General features: G+C 41.5%; 1 protein-coding gene across 3 annotated transcripts in view; it reads left to right on the top strand.

The window, feature by feature from the left end:
* fgfr3 (fibroblast growth factor receptor 3) overlaps positions 1–17,056 on the top strand; it is a 65,512-nt gene that overhangs the window by 33,786 nt on the left and 14,670 nt on the right. For all 3 annotated transcript variants that reach the window (XM_085440694.1, XM_085440693.1, XM_085440692.1), the window contains exons 5-9: positions 169–338; positions 8,578–8,701; positions 8,863–9,053; positions 14,599–14,743; positions 15,370–15,545. In XM_085440694.1, coding sequence (XP_085296820.1) covers positions 169–338; positions 8,578–8,701; positions 8,863–9,053; positions 14,599–14,743; positions 15,370–15,545 — 806 coding nt within the window. The remainder of the gene's footprint in view (positions 1–168; positions 339–8,577; positions 8,702–8,862; positions 9,054–14,598; positions 14,744–15,369; positions 15,546–17,056) is intronic.

The following is a 17,056-nucleotide window of genomic DNA, read 5'->3' as shown; positions in this document are numbered from 1 at the left end:
TTTTATGATCTAAGAGTAAATGGAAAACCGTAGACAGATCTGTTTGGAGAAAAAAAAAAGTGGCATCTTCGTATTGCGTGAGTCTGCCTTATCTATTTAATGTCTTTGAAATGGAAATATTTAAAAGTCTTAAGAGTTTTCAATGAGTCTTTTGTGTTTTCCCAACAGAAGCGCCATATTGGACCAGGCCAGAACGAATGGACAAGAAATTATTGGCCGTTCCTGCGGCCAACACCGTCAAATTCCGCTGCGCTGCGTCTGGAAACCCACCACCAACCATACACTGGCTGAAGAATGGCAAAGAGTTCAAGGGAGAGCAGAGAATGGGAGGCATCAAGGTGAAAGCAATAACATGTTAACACCTAAAGGTTAAAGGAGCAGGACTGTGATTTATAGATTCAAATCTTCACACAGCACCAAAAAAATCTGCTTGGAGGAGTCTCATGTTCTTCCCTGTTTGAGCTACTGTCAAAGTGCCTTTTAGCAAGGCATTTTAATCCCCTGCTGCGTGTCCATCAGTAGATCAGTGTGGGTGTTGCAATGTTCCCTGGTGTGAATGTCTATAACTGGGAGACTGTGAAGCAGAGTGCTGAAAGAAACTCACGCTCTGTGAATCTTCTCACGGTAAATAAAGGTCAGGAAACACGCCATAGTCGAGGACACCCCCGGCACTCAGAAACGGATAAGCTGAATATGAATTTAGGGTCAGACCGCTGTGCTGAAATCAGAATGGTTCACAGATACATGCATGCTCGCGTGATAGCTCAGTGTTGACAGTAACCCAGTGCAGCAGACAGCTGTTGTGCTCAGTTTTGTCATCGGATTCACTCTAAACACTAGGCTCTCGGGTGGAATGGCACTGCTTAAAGTAGCGGGGCTTGGTTTACTTTTGTTTTCCCTTAATGGCCCTGAGCTGCAGAATTAAAGGACAAACTTGGTGTGGTAAGACCATCGGAATTCAAACAGTAAAAACGTGTGTTTTGGTTCAAAATAAACTTCAACCTAATGGCACATAAATTCTAAAATTATGCCCAGAGATGTAAATTCTTTTGAGGGTCATTCAGCCTGTGTCTTATTATTTTGTCCTTCTCATTCTTCTCAGTGCTTTCCTAAAATGATGGTGGGGGGACTGTTTTAGATGCTAACATTCACATATGTGGTGAATTATGTAAGGGAGAGCTGCATTAATTTGTTACTTTCTAACCTGAAATTGCTGTCATTTCAGCAATTATGATTTATTAAAATGTAATCAAGTCATTACTAATGTTCCAGAAAAAAATGTACATGAGGTTTGCCAACATTTAGTAACATTAGCCACCCTAAGTTAATGCTTTGTCTGCACTTCTATACTTAAACTCACTAATTTCAGAGTATTATAGCGCTCAAATTACTAACTGTGGCTACACTGAGGGCTCTAGAAATATCGAATAGTGTCTCCTAACAGTCACTGTACACGTGGACAAACATTTTTCAGCCAGTTAAAGGAAGTATATATTATCAGATAATGACGGCGTTGTTAGCTAGCCATTACTAGCTAGCTAAGAGCTAGCTAACAAACTTTTTCATTTCGAGGCATTGCAGTTAAAACCCAGTTAATAAATGCAATTGGGTTTTTTATAAGCGTGTTAAACTGTCATCTTCACTGCTAAAGAATTTAGTATTATGTTTTGTGAAAGCACCACAGTTGTGCTAAACGTTAACGTTATTTCTAGATAGTGTTACAGTAGGCTGTCAGAATTCACATACTACACAAGTAGGTATGTAGAGGACATAGTACACTAACTGAGAGTGTATTTGCAGAATAATTGCTGAATTAAAAATGAGAAAGAGTGAGGTTAAAGAGTCAACTGAGACAGGTTTTTTATTACAGAAGAGAGGGAAAGTGTCCATTTGAGCTATTTCCTATTACTCTAACATTTCATCTTCCACTTTCAGCGGGGTAATCATGTGTCAGACTGCTATAGAAGCAGTGAGAGACATTTGGCCTTTAAAGAGTTAAATGTAATGAGACTCTTCAGCTATTAACAGTTTACAGAGATCTTCAACATCTGCTCCCAGCAGACCAACAGCAGTTGTCTCCCTCTCTCTGTCCCCACTCTGACACACACACAGATTCACACACACCTGCCACCAGTCCTCAGGACGCTCCAACTTTGACTGGAGTGGTTCCCTGACAGCAACTTTTAGCATGTGTAGTACACATGAAGATTAATGGATGAGAAATTTTGTTGTTAGCAGCAAATTAATCCCAAACTGAGCGCTCAGAGCACTTAGATGTTTAATCCAACTGTTCAACAAATCTCTGAGTTCTCCAAATCCCAGAGTTGTTCTGTACTCACCAGTGTCCAGTTAAAGAGCACAGCGGAGGTGTTTTTAGCATTAAGGTCTGGTCTTAATGTCAGCGCCATCTTTGTATTTTCCTCACACAAACTCAGCCTATGCAGTGTGTATAGCTTGGTGTGTTTGCCCCTGAAGCAGCAGTAACCATTTTGTACACCTTTATGCTTTAATACATGCTCCTATGGGATGCTCCATGTATAGTTAGAGGTCGATATGTATAGCTGCCTCTTCATACTAAGCCTTTACGAAGTATGTAAAGTCACATTGACCTCGGGCTGGCTTTATTTGAGTGTGAGCTGTGACACTAACAAGTCATTAACACAAATTCCTGTACATGCTCTGCTCTGTGTAGCTTGAGCAAAACAACCACTGCTGTGGGTTTAATTGTATCTGTGGCCACTTGTACTCTAAGGATAAAATGATTCAGTGGAATGGGACGTTGTAGTTGCAGTACAAGCGTAGGGACTGAATAGGTTCTAGTAGTGGCTTGGCCATTTCTGCACACTATGGCCTCAGTTATTTCACTGTTATAAATGGTTAGCATTAGCACACGTAAGAGCACGTCCTGTGATTATTAAGACATTCCTCTACGTGTCTTTATCAAGACGTTTTCACACGCTCCCCTCGTCCCTCCCTTCTTTCCCAGAGATGCTTCGAAATCCATTTAGCTAATCACCATGTGACCACTGTTGGCCTTAAGGGAGGTGAACAGAGAGGTCATCCTCTATAAAATCACAGTGCCGGGTGACAGACAAGTCTGTGACCCAGCTACGTTTCAGTGAGGTCAAGGGTGACAGCTTCAGTCCATCTCAATGCCAAGAACTGCTGCTCGTCATGTTATTCTGCTACTATGCACGCCACAAATAACGCCCTTCTTCAAATGCAGACCAAGAAATTTCCATAATGGCTTAATTTGCACTAAAAGATATTAACACTGAAAATCTAGTCACATTTTCCTCGGTTAAGTTGATTGATGTGCCTGATAGTATCTAATATAATTTAATTTGCCTTTTTTTTGTTCCTGCCATATGCTTGAAGTTGTTAGTCCACAAACTACTTTTATGCTTTATTCCTTAATCCTCCATCTCTTATTTTTTTGTCATTTTAGACACAGTAACTAATGCCGGTCATGTTAAACATGATCTATTGAGGATACTTCTTTTCTCAAAAAAGTCTAAACTTGTAGCACAAAATGATATTTACAGGTAATAGTCATTAGTCTTTCAAACTAACAGCTAAAGTTTGAATAATAGTTGTGTTAATAGAAATATATTGGTTCATCTTAGTGGGCTGGGGGTGGTTAGGGGGGTCTCGGAGTCCTGACAGCCTGACAATGGCCTCTTAAAGACTCTATTCCTCCAACAGGTCGTCAAGGTGAAGTCGCTTCCTCCAGCATCTATACTGAAATGACAAGATCATTTTTGATGTGACAGCCATGGTTAACTTTGGCTGAACGAATTGGCTTCGGATGGGGGGATGAAACGACTCTGTCGCATATATCTCAGGGCTTGGAGTGTGCTGGTTGGGGACTGACTTGCTAACTGATCCATGCTGACGGGCACAGTGGAGTCCACTCCATGTAAGCGCTGCCCACCAGCCAGTTTGTCATTTTCTCTTGAGTGCCTTCAGATCTGCGGACGTGTGAGAGAAAGGCACTGACTGAGTGGACCATTAGGGTCCATTAGCCACCTACAGAAAATACGTCCTGTCTTCACGCCAGAGTGCTTGAAAACAGCCTTTCCGAGGATGCACTACGTTCACCTTTGTTGCTTAAAGACTTCCGCTTTAACAGAGGGTTTGACAATCGCTCTTTTCTTTTGCAAATATGCACACGTCTAAACTAGTCTCCGGTTTTACTTTTCTTTTGAAGAATTTATTGAAATGTAGGGGGGAAAGTGGCACATTGACTCTTTTGTCGATCACCATCAAAACTCTCATATTTTAAATACAATTAAGATGTTGACATTGAGCATTTATCCTGAAGGTATCTCAAAGCAAAACAGCTTACGTCTATTTTCAGTGGTTACAATGTAATCAGGGATAAAAGTGCTCTCTTGAGATTAAGGGTATCTTTTACAGGAGGCTGAAGTAAAATGATGGCAGAGATAATGTCATCTCTGTGGTAAAGAGATTCAAAGGTGTTATTGTAGGGTCTTTATCTTACATGAAGTGCCTTGAGGCAACTGTTGTTGTGATTGGGCGCTATAAAAATTAACTGAATTGAATTTCAGAACAGGCAAGAAAACAAATGGCAGAAGGCAGGATTGTATTAATATTCCACCCATTTTGAAGCATTTTTTCTGGCCACACAACACTTTTTTTTATTAGATCAATGGATTTTATACTTTATTTTGCATAACTAAACTTTTTAAAGCTCTTTCTAGATTTTTTATTTTATTTTATTTTTTGTAGGTCAAGCTGCATTTACCAGCTGCTGACAACGGTATTATCAGACAGTCTGGCTTTCAGTGTTAATGTCTTTCACATGCTTTCCATTCTGGAAGGTAATGTATTTCTGGGGGAAAATGCTGACTACAACAAAGGGATTGTTTAATTTACAGAAGAGGATCAGCAGAATGATCCGTGTGTTAGCAGCTCCAGTGTCAGTATTTGATAGTCTAACCCTACAGGCCTGTATATTTGTACACTGACACCTTTTTCCCCATGCAAGCTGGAGGCTGTTTCAGATATTCGCTTAAAATCTTGCAAGCACTTTACAATTCTGTTGAAATGCAACCGAGAGAGCTAAGCGGTGCATTAGCTGAAAACTAAAGGAAACTAAATAGGATGTGTGGCTCATTTATAAAATGGAAAATAAAATTCCAGCAGTGCGATGTGCCGGAGCATTGTTCGCCTTTCCAGACAACTGCGGCGCTCCTTATTGTGAAGGCCAAGCCCTAAAGGTTAAAGTTCAGCCGTCTATTGAGCCATCAGATGGACGTGGCAAGAGATGGGCGTGTCGTCAACCCATTGAGCCAGCCCGAGCCTTCGACAGACAAAGTCATCGCCGTTGTATGATGCCACATATGGCGGATGGGATTTTGTTGTGCTCATGCTAAACTTCGGCAGCACAAGCGAGGCTAAAGCTGACAATGTAATTATTGTGTTTCATTCCTTCCAGGTCGCTCAGCACTTAACTGATTTTTCAATCCCTGTTTTGACAGCTTTCCAAGACGGGGCTCTTAAACTGGCTCCACACTGTTGCTTTTTAAGACTTTAAGCACTTTAAATCCTTGTTTTTTCCACTCCGGATTTTAACACAGCCTGGATTGTGAGTCTCAGTAGGCCACGCAGGAATTTCTACACATTGCAAGATTATTTTTGGACTCCTTTTTTTAATTTTAGACCAGCCGCACGTCTTTTTCCCCTCTCGGTCATTTTAATCAAACACATCGCCGATATCAAAAGATAGATGATCCAATTTTTTGTTGTTTTTTTTACTCATATACTTCCATTTTTACAGCCTTCTGCTGTCTTGCAAAGCTAAACTTTACCAGCTTTAATAGCAACCCCCTTAGGGCTGCATCTCTCTGTTTCTACCTTCTCTATGGGTCAAATTAGACGGTAGCGCAGATCCGGGCCACTGGTCCGCTCTGACACACTCATAAATTCTGGTAACTGGCCCCGCTGGTTCTGACAGAAGCTATTTTGTGAGGTGAAGACGGAGAGTTTGGACTATAAAGGGAAAAGAGCTTCCTGTGTTTTCTCAGACAACTAATACACTGCAAAAAATGTCAGCATCTTTGCCAGTCTCTCAAGCTCGCTCAGAGTCCAGAATTTGATGAAAAGACGTGAGAGAATCTGCCCATTGGATGAGGGAACTGAAGTGTTTTCGATGGCAATCCCGGTGAAGCAAAAGGAAATGCCTTGAAAGGCAGTTTACTTTGTCCCAAAATATTTCAGAGAAAAAATTAACACAGAATACAAATTTCAAGTTGTTTCTCTGTCCTTCTCAGACTCCTGAAAAGCTGGTAATGTCTCTTTCAAAGTGCACTTTTTGCAGTGTAAAACTGCCTGTCCATTCCCATGGCATGCTCTGTGCGCTCCGTACATCCACAGCCAAAGCCTTAAAACCTTTAAAGCCTTGTATGACTCTAATGTAAGCTGCTTAATAATTTAATTCTGGTTGGAATCTGGCATGATTGGAATGGATAGGATTATCACATTTGGGGACTAATGCTACGAGTTCAACAGGGGTTAGCCAGTGTAACATGGTAATAAAAGCCAGTGATGTGTGTTTAGAAAATAATGAAAAGTGCCAGGAGGAATTAAAGTAGAATGGCACTCAAAGTTAATTATTACCGCAGACAAGAAGTTCGGTTTCAGTAGCCACGATATTAGTGGCAGTTAACACTTTAAAACCGAGTGCGTGTATCAGACACAGATGTCTCGGGCTAGGTGTGAAATCAGAATCTGCAATGTAACAGCAGCTGTCGTATAAATGTAGTTGCGCAAAAGCTCCATCTGAACTGAAAGTTTGCAAAGAGTTACAAAGCAAAGAAGTCATGCTTTGGATCGCTCTCTTTCTGTATCTCCTGGTGGTCTTGCCCACTACTGAGCTTGAACTTGTTCTCATATTTTACCACCTTTTCGGTTCCCCCTGCATGTGTCGCCTGTTTTCTGGGGGGTTTTTATCCCTTCACTCCCCTCTCAGCTCAGCTCAATCCCAGCCACCACAGCACAAGGCGTCACTCAGCTGCTCATGAGAGCAGCCATTGACTTCGGTTTGACTCCTGTCTCTGAGAGGGGTAGACGGGGTGGAGCCAGCCCTTCTGAAGAACCATTTGCCAGCGTCGAGCGAGCCTATGTTACCACGCAACTGCAAAAAGCACACACAGGCATAATATTTACACTGTTACATTATTTTCCGTATACGCCTCCAAGAGTGGGAGTCAAGAAGTGTATACTGTAAGACAGACAGAGGAGAAGAAGAAGAAGTAGGGGAGGAGAATTTGATCCTCGGCATACAAATATATACATATATATATATATATATATATATATATATATATATATATATATATATATACCTTCTGTGAATGGCTGGCTGGCCACCAAAATGTGTGGGGTTAAATGTTTACAAAAACATTAAACCTTCTCTGGGTCGGCACATTTTCCTTTGCGGGTGATGTTAAGTGTTCCACCCTGAAAAGCCTCCTTGTTGACATCACTCACTCCCGTCGTTAGTAATTCTGACCTCTCGCGGAGGAGTTCACTCTGCTCCTGTCTCGCAGCGCTAAGCGCCACACGTTTCCACTTAAACCGTGGAGGTCATTCCTCTCAGCCCGTGGAGACTCTGCTTATCGATGCGTGGCGGGTTCTGTCTTCGCGCCTCGCGGTGCCGGACCGCTCGTACGTTCGCTCTCCCATCCGATAGACTTCTGAATCTGTCAAGTTAGTATCTGTCTGCTGCTGCCATCCAGCCACACCTGATTTGAATTACTACACACAATTCAACACTCGGGTCTCCGGGGATGGCTTGCTCCTGAGTGGCACAGTGGAACCACTTTCAGAGGTGCAAAAGAAGAAAAAAAATCCTTCTGCCCTCACTGCAGGCGGAGAGAAGAAAATACTTCTCTGCTATTTGAAAATGTCATATTTCATCAAGTCATGATTCCAGTTAGTTTAACTGGTTTCTCAAACATATGGCGTGTGCTGCGTTCTTTTTCTTGAAAAGGCCGTTCCTTGTGATTTATTCAAAGCGATACCTGATGGCACCACTCTCTGCAGCTTCCCTGGCCGCTGCGGGCACGCGGAATAATTTCCCATTAAGACGTTTACACCACGTCAAAATATTGCGTTCTGCTAATCACATCTGTTCTGCATCAAGCGGGATGCAATTAATAAAAAGAGGTTACAGTTGTGTTGTCGTTTGAAATGTTTGTTCAAAAGGGTTTGCACCTCAGTAAACATGCACTGCACAAAGGCCTCTCCTGTTTACCGAGCGGTGCGCTCTGTGATGTTTTATACCAAAGGATATCAAAGGAGGGAATAGCTCTGACAGTAGAGAGGACGCTTTTCTATAGCAATAGCTGATATTTATTGGAGCAATTTCTCTATGGTGACCGTCTTATTAAACGTAGGAATATACTAAATGGGTATTTGTGTGTTGCTCTCTTGAAAATATGAAAGCAAATTCTCCCAAAGACTTCTGCACCCTTGTCATTTTTTATGACATATACTAAATATTCTCTCCTCTCTCATCTCCGTCGTCCCTCCACCCCATCCAACCCCAAGCTGAGACACCAGCAGTGGAGTCTGGTGATGGAGAGCGCCGTGCCGTCAGACCGGGGAAACTACACCTGCGTTGTGCAAAACAAATACGGCTCCATCAGCCACACCTACCAGCTCGACGTGCTCGGTGAATGTCTTTTCTCTTCTGCTGTTTTAACAACACATAACTTAACACACAGCAATTATAAAAGAGCTTATTTTTAGCTGTACCTTAAGTCTAAATTTCCTGCAGCATATTATTGCCACAAATGAGTTGTGGTAATGACTCTATAATTTCTTTTTCCTCAGAGCGTTCACCTCACAGGCCCATCCTCCAGGCTGGTCTGCCAGCTAATCAGACGGTGGTGGTGGGCAGCAATGTGGAGTTTCATTGTAAGGTTTACAGCGACGCCCAGCCTCACATCCAGTGGCTCAAACACATTGAGGTGAACGGCAGTCGCCTTGGCCCCGACGGTGTTCCCTACGTCAACGTGCTGAAGGTGGGTCTGTAGCTCAGAGCTCTTTGTTTTACATCTGTAATGAGCCTGAGTCTCACTGCCTGGAGTCGATCTCAGTCTGCGATAATTCTACTCATAATTAATCTCTCCTAATAGTTCTGTTTAATGAGCTTTTACAGTAGGTGGGTCTGTGGGGCCCACAGGCTGTTTTCGCTGCAGCCTGAACCCGAAGAGCTCATTCCTCAAACACCATACCTTCATTATGGGGAAAAAACACACACCTGCATTTTGCGACATACCACACCATATAAAAATGGATTCTCATAAACCTAATAATAGCCCTGTAAATAATTTTCTCCACTTAACCACGGCACCTGCACTGCTTCAGTTTATTCTAATGCTGGCCTGAGCAGTGTGGTTCCATACTGGTGATGATGGAGCCAGTTCACTTATAATTACAGTGTTTTATTTTCTTTCTCCTTTTTCTTATTTGTTCCTTTTTCTTTTTTTCTACTCATTTATGTCATGATGAAACAGTAAGAGGATATCATTTTTAAGATTGTCTCAGACACACAGCTTAGTCACAATTTTTCTGAGCTATTCAGCGTTGCCCGTCTTCAGTTTTTGTCCTTGCCCTGATGAAGCATCTTTTAGTTTTTAAAAAGATATTTTAATCGCATACTTCCTCATGAAGTATTAGGAAAGTGTAGATAGGATTGTCCTCAATCAATCGAAGAGAGGGCAACAACCTTAACCCCCCTTCGAGGCGTGTTTTTAGATCTGGGGTCTAGAAAGGAAGACTCCCATCCACATCGCAAAACCCGAGAGGGCTTAGCTGTCTCATTTTGACCGCCCCCCCTCCTTTTTTTCTTTTTTCTGCCTCTGGAGAGAGAAAGAGGAGAGGGTGAATAAAACAAACATCTGGTTTGGACTAAGTTAACTGCTGTGGTGGCGGCAACGCAGGGAGAGAGGCAGGCTCTGCTAACCGCCACTGCCGTCAGATGTGCTGCGTCGCGTGGTTTGAGGAGGAGGAGGAGAGAGGAAAAAGGGAAGAGGCAACCAAAAAAGCCATGGAAAAAATTAGTGGAGGAACACGAGGAAGGGCAAAGTCAGCAGGGAGAGGGAGAGAATGTGTGACAGATTGGTGGGCAAAGATGGAGAGCGAGGGCGAGAACGAGTGGCTGGGGTGTCAGAAAAGCAGCGAGACGGGCGGGAGGAGGAGACGAAGGAAATAAGATGCAAACGTGAAACAAGAAGAGCAAGAGATAGAAGCTGAACAAAGCGCATGGAGAAATGTCACAGTGTTAGCTTTTCACATATGAAAGTAACTGTCCAGGTACAAGAGTGCTCTCAGGTTGCAAATAGATTATTTTGGAGCTGAAGCCTTTAGATGATAACCTTCCTGAGTTGAAGAGATGCTCAAGGCCTGAGTTTCTAATCTTCTAAACACATTATTAGAATTATTATTAAAATTTTTAAATATCTTCACACTATGAGTCGTGAGCTTGAAGGTCTGGGTTACTCCATCTTGACATTAAAGTTTCATTGACTTTTAATGTCAAGTCATTTAAATAAATAAATGAATACCTTCACTTGTTACATGAGACGCTCTCCTATCCGCACGTTCAATATGAGGCTATATGAGCCTGGTAGTTTAGCGAGGTGTCCTAGGTGCTCACTCATTTAATGTTGAAATGTCACTTTAAATCTGCTGGATTCACAGTTATTTTATGACTTATTAAAACACTGACTGTGCCGAAGCCTTTTACATCAATGTAGTGTCATTTAATTTATGCTTGAGCTGAAACACGTGGGTCGTTTGTGGATAAGAGATATGGTTGTGGGTGCAGTATGTTGTCTTCGTAACTTCACGACTTCAAACACAAGATCAGCATATAAAGTGTCCAGCAAATCTTTAGAAATGTACGTCTGAGAAGGTGGAGTAAAATAGAAAGCAAAAGGACTGAGAGAGTGAGAGTAAGACAGAGCGAAAGAGGAGGAGAAAGAGAGAGGCCAACAAAAAGAGAGAGAAAGAGGGGGGAAAGCAAGCCTGTCAGCCCAGACTGCGGCTCCACGCTCTATTTTCGACTACCGCATAATTGAAACAGTATTTACTGAGATTTGTGTGTGCCTCCCTCTCTCTCTGTCACTCTCAGTCTCTCTCTCTAGGCCCACCACAGTTCACTCAGACATGATATGCTCTCTCGTGTGTGGCATATACTGTAGAAGTTAAATACAGCTTAGGGTGAGACGAGGGGGTCAAAAAAAGAATTTTTCTTTTCTTTTTTTTGAGAAATGCCTGAATCGTTCTTTTGATGCCTGGAAAAAGAGTTAACGATGAGTGACTCGCCCCGCACGGGGGAGGGAGAAGGAGACGTCTGGAGCCAAGCCGTGGATGTTCATTAAGCAACTATAAAACATAGAATAGAATAGAATAGAATTCAACTTTATTGTCATTGCACATGCACAGGTACAGGGCAACGAAATGCAGTTTGCATCCATCCAGAAGTGCTTTAGTGATATAGATATATTACAATATATATTAGCAATAATATAGATATGTGAGTATATTACAGAAATGGGTCTATTATGGTATGTTATAATGTACACGGTATGAAGTATGTTGTGAATATTCTATAACTATAAGTATGTACAGGCTGTAGTGAGTACAAGCTATGTACAGGATATGAACAGGATATAAATATGAAAAAGTATACAGAATATGAAATAAATAACTTTACAGAATCTGGGATATACAGCTATACAGAAATGGGAACTATGCAAGTTGTAAACAGTTGTAGGATTAAAGATTATCGAATGTACAGAATGATTATTTACACAGAGCTATACAGTAGTGCAGTTAAGATAAGTGAGGGTGTAGATAGTTTCTACAGAGGCTATATAAAGTGCTAGTGGTTGTGAGTGGTGATATGTTTTCTCCTTTATGCGCCGGGCCCGTTTAATAATTTAGCAGCAGTTTCTCTGCGAGCGAAGCACCCAGTCAGATCGTGAGTGTTTACACTCACAGGTTTACACCCTTATAGGACTGACATACTGTAATGCCTTTAAACTAGCAACAGACAGCACGGATTGGTGCGAGTCTGCAATGTATGGTTCGTGTGTGTTCCTGTTGTTGTGTGTTTATGATCTTACAGGTTTGACATGTTGCTTTTAATCAACAAAACTGACAGAATGACACTATGCCTCACTGTATCACTCTCACGTCATGTTAGCATAGCTTAGCATAAATCTGTAAACAACTGGAAAGTCATAGAACTGGCTGTCTCTGTTTTTTTTTTACAACAGCAGCTTATAAAGAGGATTTATTCATCATGCTTTTCATTATTTTCTATCACATATATGCTGTTACAATAGTGGACTAAATGATGAGGATGATAAGACTTCTTTAAATGTTCAGCTTGAGGCAGTTTTTTCCACTGATGGCTCTCTGTGATGTATGAAAACACACGGATCGGCCAATCAGAAGAAAGTTTGCCTTAAAGGGAGAGAAGCTGGATCGTTTTTGAGCTGTGAAGCACGTAGAGCTATGTGGAGATAAGAATGAGCGTAAGAGGTCCCCTTTGTTCACAATAAACAATGAAACTAAGCTAATAACACAAAAAAATGTTGTAAATGTAAAAACCAATGTGCAGTGCTTCTTTTAGATGTGTGTGTAGTATGTAGGTTTGCATGTTGTTACTATGTGTTTTTGCAGGAGCTGTGAAGGCCTCACTCTGCCTTTCAATTTTCCCTTTACAGAGTGTTGTCAGTAAACACATTGAGACCCACAGTAAGTTGAAACTGTCCAACGTGACAGAGAAAGATGCCGGGAAGTACTGGTGTCGTGCTTCAAACTTTGTAGGAAAGTCAGAAAACGCTTTCTGGCTTAACATATACAAACCAGGTAAATTCTGAACTCTGGGCGAGAACCGTCGTCACCACATTTGATCTGCTGTGCCTCTTCCTCTCTGCAATGTTCCTCTTGGTTGTGGGTTTTGACTGGCTCGCTGGCTTGCTGACACCTATACACATTCATCAGTGAGGTTTGAGTTCTAATGCTCGCATTTAGTTAGCTAATGGCCATCATCTATTTTAGCTCCACTTTGTCTTCCTTCCCGGTCGATAAGAGAAAGACAATATTGCGCCATTAATTAATGCAAAAACTTCAAAAGTCTCTCTCACACACACACACACACACACACACACACACACACACACACACACACACACACACACACACAGATTAAAGCCCACATAAAACCTTTACTGACCAAAGCGTACCCGTACACAAACAAGCCAGTATTGATTTCTCTGGGAGAGCATCCTCCTGCTATATTAATGTGCTTTTATATGAGAGCATGCAGCAGGCGTCTGGATGTCAGTGTTCATTACTGAGGCACGGGGAATGAGTCCTCCACCTCAGCCTTTACTAAGCCACATCCAGCACTGCCTTTGAATCAAACTAACCTAGCGGTCATCACACCAAATGATATTTGAAGAAAGAAAAATCGCAACTGCAGTGATACACTTTTTAGGCTGGGCTTTGGTGCTTAAAAAAAAAAGTTGTAGTTGATGATACTCTTGATATTTACAAAAAGTGCACAGTGACAAGATGGCGTGTAAGAGGTGGGAACTCAGACCCTGTTGTATTTCTGTGAGTTCCTTTCTCAAGGCACAAACTATTTAAGACTAAGACTGTTTAAATCAAGCGTGCAAACTGATTTACTAACGTTAAATATCTGCACAATTTAAAAAGCTGGGGGAAAAAAAGGGTTTTTTGTGCTTTATTAAATCACCCATAAAACTAACCAGGCCTCTGAGCTCTATTTGGGGATTGCGGACCATTTAATAAATCTGGCTCTCTAAATTTTACTTGTAAAAAATTCAGGTGAAATCCCATTTTGGTAATGACATCTTGCAGCAGTAATCTTAAACTAAAAATATCTTTTTAAAACATCTTTACAAAACCCGGTGCTCATTTGAATTTGTTTTCTTTTAAAAACATAAAGGATCTAGGACTGATCCTTGAGGCATTCCTAGAAAAACACTGATCCAAAGGCGCAAATCACTTTCCTCTCACAAACACACAAAGACCTTCATAAGCAAGTCCAGAACCAAAGGCAAGCTTTGTCATCAGGTCAACTGTACGTGGTTCAGTTTAAACTCACGGGTGCATTTGGAGGCAACAGAAAACTCTCCTTATCAAAGAAGCTTACAGAAGTCTGTAAGAAATATTTTGTGTTAGGAAACTCTGTTATGACACTTCTGCCTGTTCTAAATGTGGAAATGGATGCCTGTGTCTTACGATTCCACATATGAAAGTAAATCACTGCTACAGTCTAGAAAATTCTTGATAGGAGTTCATTACATCAAAGAGTGCCTGTGGCGTTAGGCTGAACCAACGAGCTTGTCTCACAGCGTGGTGTAGGTGCTGCTTGGGTGTTTTCAGGTGTGGGTGATGGTGCTGACAACAGTAAACAGGACTGTCCTTTCCTCCAGGGTGCATTTGGTGTTTCTTCTAAGAAGCTTTCGCCTTACGATATATCTTCTCTCTCTGTCTCTTTCTCTTCCCTCTCATCCTCCACAGACGGCTGGCATTAACACTACAGATAAGGAGCTAGAGGTTCTCTTCTTGACCAATGTGTCTTTTGAGGATGCGGGCGAGTACACTTGTCTCGCAGGGAACTCTATCGGCTTTTCTTACCACTCTGCTTGGCTGACGGTGCTTCCAGGTATACTCTTCACTCTGTGGGTCCATTTTCTCCCACCTGTGTTACCTGAAATGTTAGAAACGCCACGAAACTTGTTTTGCTCTGCAGCACAATATTTAACATCAATTTTCAAACCTAATTATCATAGATTGCTACTTGTAAGCACATATTTTAAGTGCGTCGACGCTCTGTCACCATCCCTTTAATTTAACCAACCGAACATGCAATCCATCCTTCACTGAAAGGCGCTTTTTAATCAGAGCAGATCGTCTGCTCAGATGTCTCTGGGCTATGAGGCAATTTAACGACACTTCAGCTTTTGCTTTTCAAGACAATAATTGCCTCCCTGAGGAAAAGCGTATCACAGGTGCAATTACCTGCAGCAGGATAAAACTACACGATGATCACACCGTGGGTTGCTGCCCCAACCCACGGTGTGAATGCGAGCTTTCAGTGAGGAACAACAAGTTTCTGATCTGTTTCTCTTTTGATTTATGGATATTTCTTCACAGAAAATGCTCACTAAAAATCCATTTGGTTGAAGTGTGCTACTGAACAAAGCAAGCTATTTTTGAGTGGGAATTAAAACAAAATGCTGTGTGAATTTGGTGAATTTCAACTGACTTTTCACATTTTCCCTCCTAAAGCAGTGAGTCCACAAAAGGAAGACTACTACGCCGACATCCTTATCTACGTGACAGGCTGCGTGCTCTTCATCCTCGCCGTGGTCATCGCAATCCTCTGTCGTATGAGGATGACCACGCAGAAGACTCTGCCCACGCCTCCCGTGCAAAAACTGTCAAAGTTCCCCCTCAAGAGACAGGTAACAGAAAGTAGATACAAGATTTGCACAAGACTTTCCCAAAACCCTTCTTCTCTCTGCTTGTCTGTTTAATGCAGCTTTTAGTATATAACCCAGGTCAAACTAAGAAAGGAAGAGTTTGGGGTATCTGTCATTTAAATAATAGAACAAAGTATAAATTGGTTAAAGAAGGTTTCTACGCGTCTGTCTGTCCTGTTGTTTAATTGGCGCTGTGTTGACGATGGACGGCAGCACACTGGTGACATGTGTTCACATTTATCTTGGAGCAGATTTGGTTCAGGGATATTTATGCGCTCCTGTGACTGTCAGTGTTGGTTTTAGATTTCACTCTGAGTGTATCACACACTCTCTCTCATCAACTGTTTGCGAAGAAACACAGAGTGGAGCAGCTGCATTGCCGCAGCTTTTAGTCCGAAGAACTCTTCGTGACTTCAAGCTTAGATACAGTATCTACTAAGATCGGGCTAATCATGCTCAGTTTATTATCGAACAGGCTGTTATTGAAATTAAAGCAAGTCTCGAGGGCTGAAGGAATAATTTATTTTGTAAAAAAATTGTTGAGCACTCTTCCAACAAGAGTTGAGACAAAGGATTGATCATCTCTTTATGTAAACACAAAGCTAGAGCTAGTAGCGGGTTAGCTTAGCATAAAGAGTAAAACCTGGGTACGCTAGCTTGACTTGTTAGTAAACACTCAGAGACAGACCGACAGATACAGGATTTTTTTTTAGACTGACCTTTTCTGACCTTAGTGGTTTCTGTCATATTTCAGGACTGCTTATAGAACAAAATTATTGGGTGCACATCAGACGTTAGCATAGCTGGTCTCTGCTTATGCAGCTACCCTTGAAAAAAATAACAGAAACTGCTTCTAATGGTCATCAAACCACATCCTTATTGATTTATACTGAGATGCTAAAATTCGTCATTATCTGTACGGGGGACGCTGTCAGATGTCATCTTTTTGGAGGTAGAATTAAGACGCACGAAAAAACATTTCCTCAACATTTGTTATGCAGTTATTTATTCATGGATCATTTGCTAAGATCAGTTGCGGATCGGATCGCGAGTCGTCGTCACCATTTTACGCTCTGTTGTCATCAGTTGCAGAGCGCCCTCTTGTGGACTAACTATACAACGTCAGCACTGATATAATGGTTAAAGTGTGTTTTCTTTGTCTCTTCTTTACTTTTTTAATTGTTATTTATATGCCGTTATAAATGCTGATTCTTATACGTTGCCAAATAGCTAATATAAACCAATTTTTACTGTGCTTTACTGTGAGCAGCTCTAATGCTAACTTTTAACAGATATATGAAGGGGGCTTTCAGTTTTTAGGTTAAATCAAGATAATTCTTCTTTTTTTTTTTTTTTTTTATAATTTCTGCTACAAATAGCATTTTGTGCAATTTATTGTTCACGGTTTGTTTCCCTTAAACAAGCAAAATCATATTAGGAGAAATGAAAACACACTGATGAGGCTTCAAAAAATAAGATATCAGATATGATAC

Source organism: Copadichromis virginalis, linkage group LG19 (genome assembly GCF_057382275.1).
Source record: "Copadichromis virginalis isolate Kocher_CV1m ecotype Utaka linkage group LG19, C_Virginalis_male_GT1.1, whole genome shotgun sequence".
In the NCBI taxonomy this organism is placed as follows: domain Eukaryota; kingdom Metazoa; phylum Chordata; class Actinopteri; order Cichliformes; family Cichlidae; genus Copadichromis; species Copadichromis virginalis.
Note: the sequence above shows the minus strand (reverse complement) of the source record. Positions and strands in the feature narration are given on the sequence as shown.